This window comes from Engraulis encrasicolus, chromosome 3 (assembly GCF_034702125.1).
Source record: "Engraulis encrasicolus isolate BLACKSEA-1 chromosome 3, IST_EnEncr_1.0, whole genome shotgun sequence".
Classification (NCBI taxonomy): Eukaryota; Metazoa; Chordata; class Actinopteri; order Clupeiformes; family Engraulidae; genus Engraulis; species Engraulis encrasicolus.
Window position 1 is genome coordinate 7,542,271 of NC_085859.1, and position 2,500 is coordinate 7,544,770.

Here is a 2,500-nt window from a genome sequence, read left to right on the forward strand (position 1 = left end):
ATTTTGTGCTAAGCTAGCTAACAGGGTTGATTATTGGGGTGCATTGCACAGCGACTGATGTACAATTTGTCCTGCCATCACGTGTTGTATCGATCGCAATAGTTATGCAGAAGCACAAAAGCAATGAAGTGAAAATAGGCTTTCAAATGACCATGCATAACAAGACATACGCAGCTAGCTAACTGCCAGCCAGATAGACACTCACGGGTTGTTTGTGCTCATTGTCAACAACAAACTGCTCATAAGTCGGACATTTGAGTATAGTCCAGCCGCCGCCATGTCCCGCACATGATCTACCACATTCATATTTGTTTCTGAGTGGTGAATCCTTGATGTGTCCAAGCCGTCTCGGAGAAATCGATGATTTGGGTGGTAAATGCCACAGAAGTTGAAATCCCCGTACAAAAGTGTTTCTATCTATCAAACATGGCGCCTCTGGGTCCCTCTGACGTAGTTCTATTGCTCTTGCATGTTGCATTCAAATAGGCCATCTGAAAGTGGAAGATAAACTTCTTCCGAAATAAAAGTAATATTGCATACCGAACATAACACAATATTTTTATGATGTACATATATTATTTATTGAGACACATAGGTAATGCAACAAAATGCCATAAAACGTGACGTTACAAAATAAATATGACACACATTTCTATTTCGCATATGTGACACTATATCAATATTGATACTTAGACAAAACACGTGTATTTAGTAACGAGGGTTTTGTTTTATAAAGTATTTTTCTTCAGGAGACGTGTGTGGACTACTCTATGAGCTGCGCATGCGCTCATGTGTGATTATTTGTAGCAGCTGAGGCTGGGGGCTGGAGGCAGTCCGCTTTCTTTTTTTATTTCTTGACGGTATCGTTTGTCGACAGTTTTTCAGTTTTTTGTTGATTTGCAAAGTACCATGACTGAACAGTCCGCTCTACTCCTTCGGAAACAACTGGCAGGTGAGAGCGTGCACATCACCACGTAATTTTGAAAGCTAATCCGAAATAGTCGAGGTCGCTGTGTCGGTAGCAAGCTGTGGCTTTTCAGAGCCTGCTTCTATTCTCCCCCTGCCCCGGGCTGGCTTCAACCACTGTTGACAGCCGAGATGTTTGTTTACAACAGGATTTCGCCTGTGTGGTGTTTGACAGGACCGTTTGGGGGATGTGCATAGCAGCAGTCATACACGTGCCAAATATGCACGTTGTCATATCTTGAAGCATAAATGATTTCCCTATACTTTATTGGCAGCAGATTTGAAGGCTCGGGTGTTGTTAGCCAGCTGGTTTTCCTTCCTCGCTAGCGCGTTGTCTATTCACTGTGTTTGAGTAAGTTAACGTTACCAGCTAGGTGCGATTATCAGCAGTGGCTAACGACCGTGGCATGCAGTTGTTGATATGATGACACATGTTTCATGTTTGTCAATACATAGTTTTAAATAAGGAGCTGTCCACAGCTATAGCTTGTGGAAACAATTTGATTGACTGCCTTTCTTTCTTTTGTCGCCATAACTAAAGCAGAACAAAGGAACCATCTGGCCGCTTTTGTGTTTGTGCATAATAGTCCTGATTTGTTGCGCCATCCGACGCCAAAACATGCAATGCAGTTAGATATGTTACGTGTTGATGTTGTGTTGTTATTAAAACAACGCTTGTCATATTGCGAATACAAAGCCTGAATATGCGGTGTTATATGATGTTGTTATTGTCGTGTTCTAAATCTCTTCCCATAGCCTGTTTGGCAGAGTGGCAGGCTGGCTGTCAGTCTGTTTGCGTGGCTGTGATTCTAGTGTGTTGGCGCGTGTTGTTGATCATGCCGACGCTTTGACCACTCCGTAAAGGCTCAGTTATGCTTCCTACTTGTGCCACAGAGTGAGCTTGACGCAGCCATGATGCAGTTAATTCTTGTTTATGCCCTGTTTTGAAGCACGGTCTGCGCGATGTCATTCCACGCTGAAACTGCCTTCAATACAAAGAGTAAACTAGACGTGTCGGTTGTTTTTTAGCATCACAGACTCGACGAGAATGAAAATGAAACATTAAATCTTTATATCACGTGCATGTTTGATCGCACTGGCAGCCACAGTAGTAGTTTGGAACAAAGAAGTGGCTCATTTGTCGAGGACGAAGCGGAATGTTTCCTCGACCTCGGAACCACTGTTCAACTGTCCAAATAACTTCAGAGTCGTAACTTGCAAGCGCATGTGTTGTCTTCGGTTCGTGTAAATAAATCAAACAACAAAGCACGGGCAACTTATTTAATGAAGAGCTCACAGTCCATAGACCGACGAAGGTTAGAACAAGGAAGTAGCGCTTGTTGACTCGAGGACAGAGCAGGCTGGTCGAGAGGACCAATCAGAGACCTATTTTCGCCCTTTCACGCCGTCGCTCCCTGCGTCGAGACACAATTCTGGGGAGGTGCCCCAGAGTACCTGCGTGATGGGGGGGGGCTTCACTACGTTAACTGCGCGGCTCACTGCATCATGATGCAGTGACGCTGATCTCGAGGCA

At 44.3% G+C, this 2,500-nt stretch overlaps 2 protein-coding genes across 2 annotated transcripts in view; one reads left to right on the forward strand and one right to left on the reverse strand.

Annotated features, from left to right (window-relative positions):
* Window positions 1-420, reverse strand: part of LOC134445648 (anaphase-promoting complex subunit 7) — a 12,768-nt gene extending 12,348 nt beyond the window's left edge. The window contains exon 1 of the mRNA XM_063194703.1: window positions 206-420. Coding sequence (XP_063050773.1) covers window positions 206-306 — 101 coding nt within the window. The 5' untranslated portion in view covers window positions 307-420. The remainder of the gene's footprint in view (window positions 1-205) is intronic.
* A 395-nt stretch (window positions 421-815) lies between these two features.
* LOC134445651 (ubiquitin-conjugating enzyme E2 G1-like) overlaps window positions 816-2,500 on the forward strand; it is a 9,287-nt gene continuing 7,602 nt past the window's right edge. The window contains exon 1 of the mRNA XM_063194705.1: window positions 816-952. Within this exon, the coding sequence (XP_063050775.1) occupies window positions 910-952 (43 nt within the window). The 5' untranslated portion in view covers window positions 816-909. The remainder of the gene's footprint in view (window positions 953-2,500) is intronic.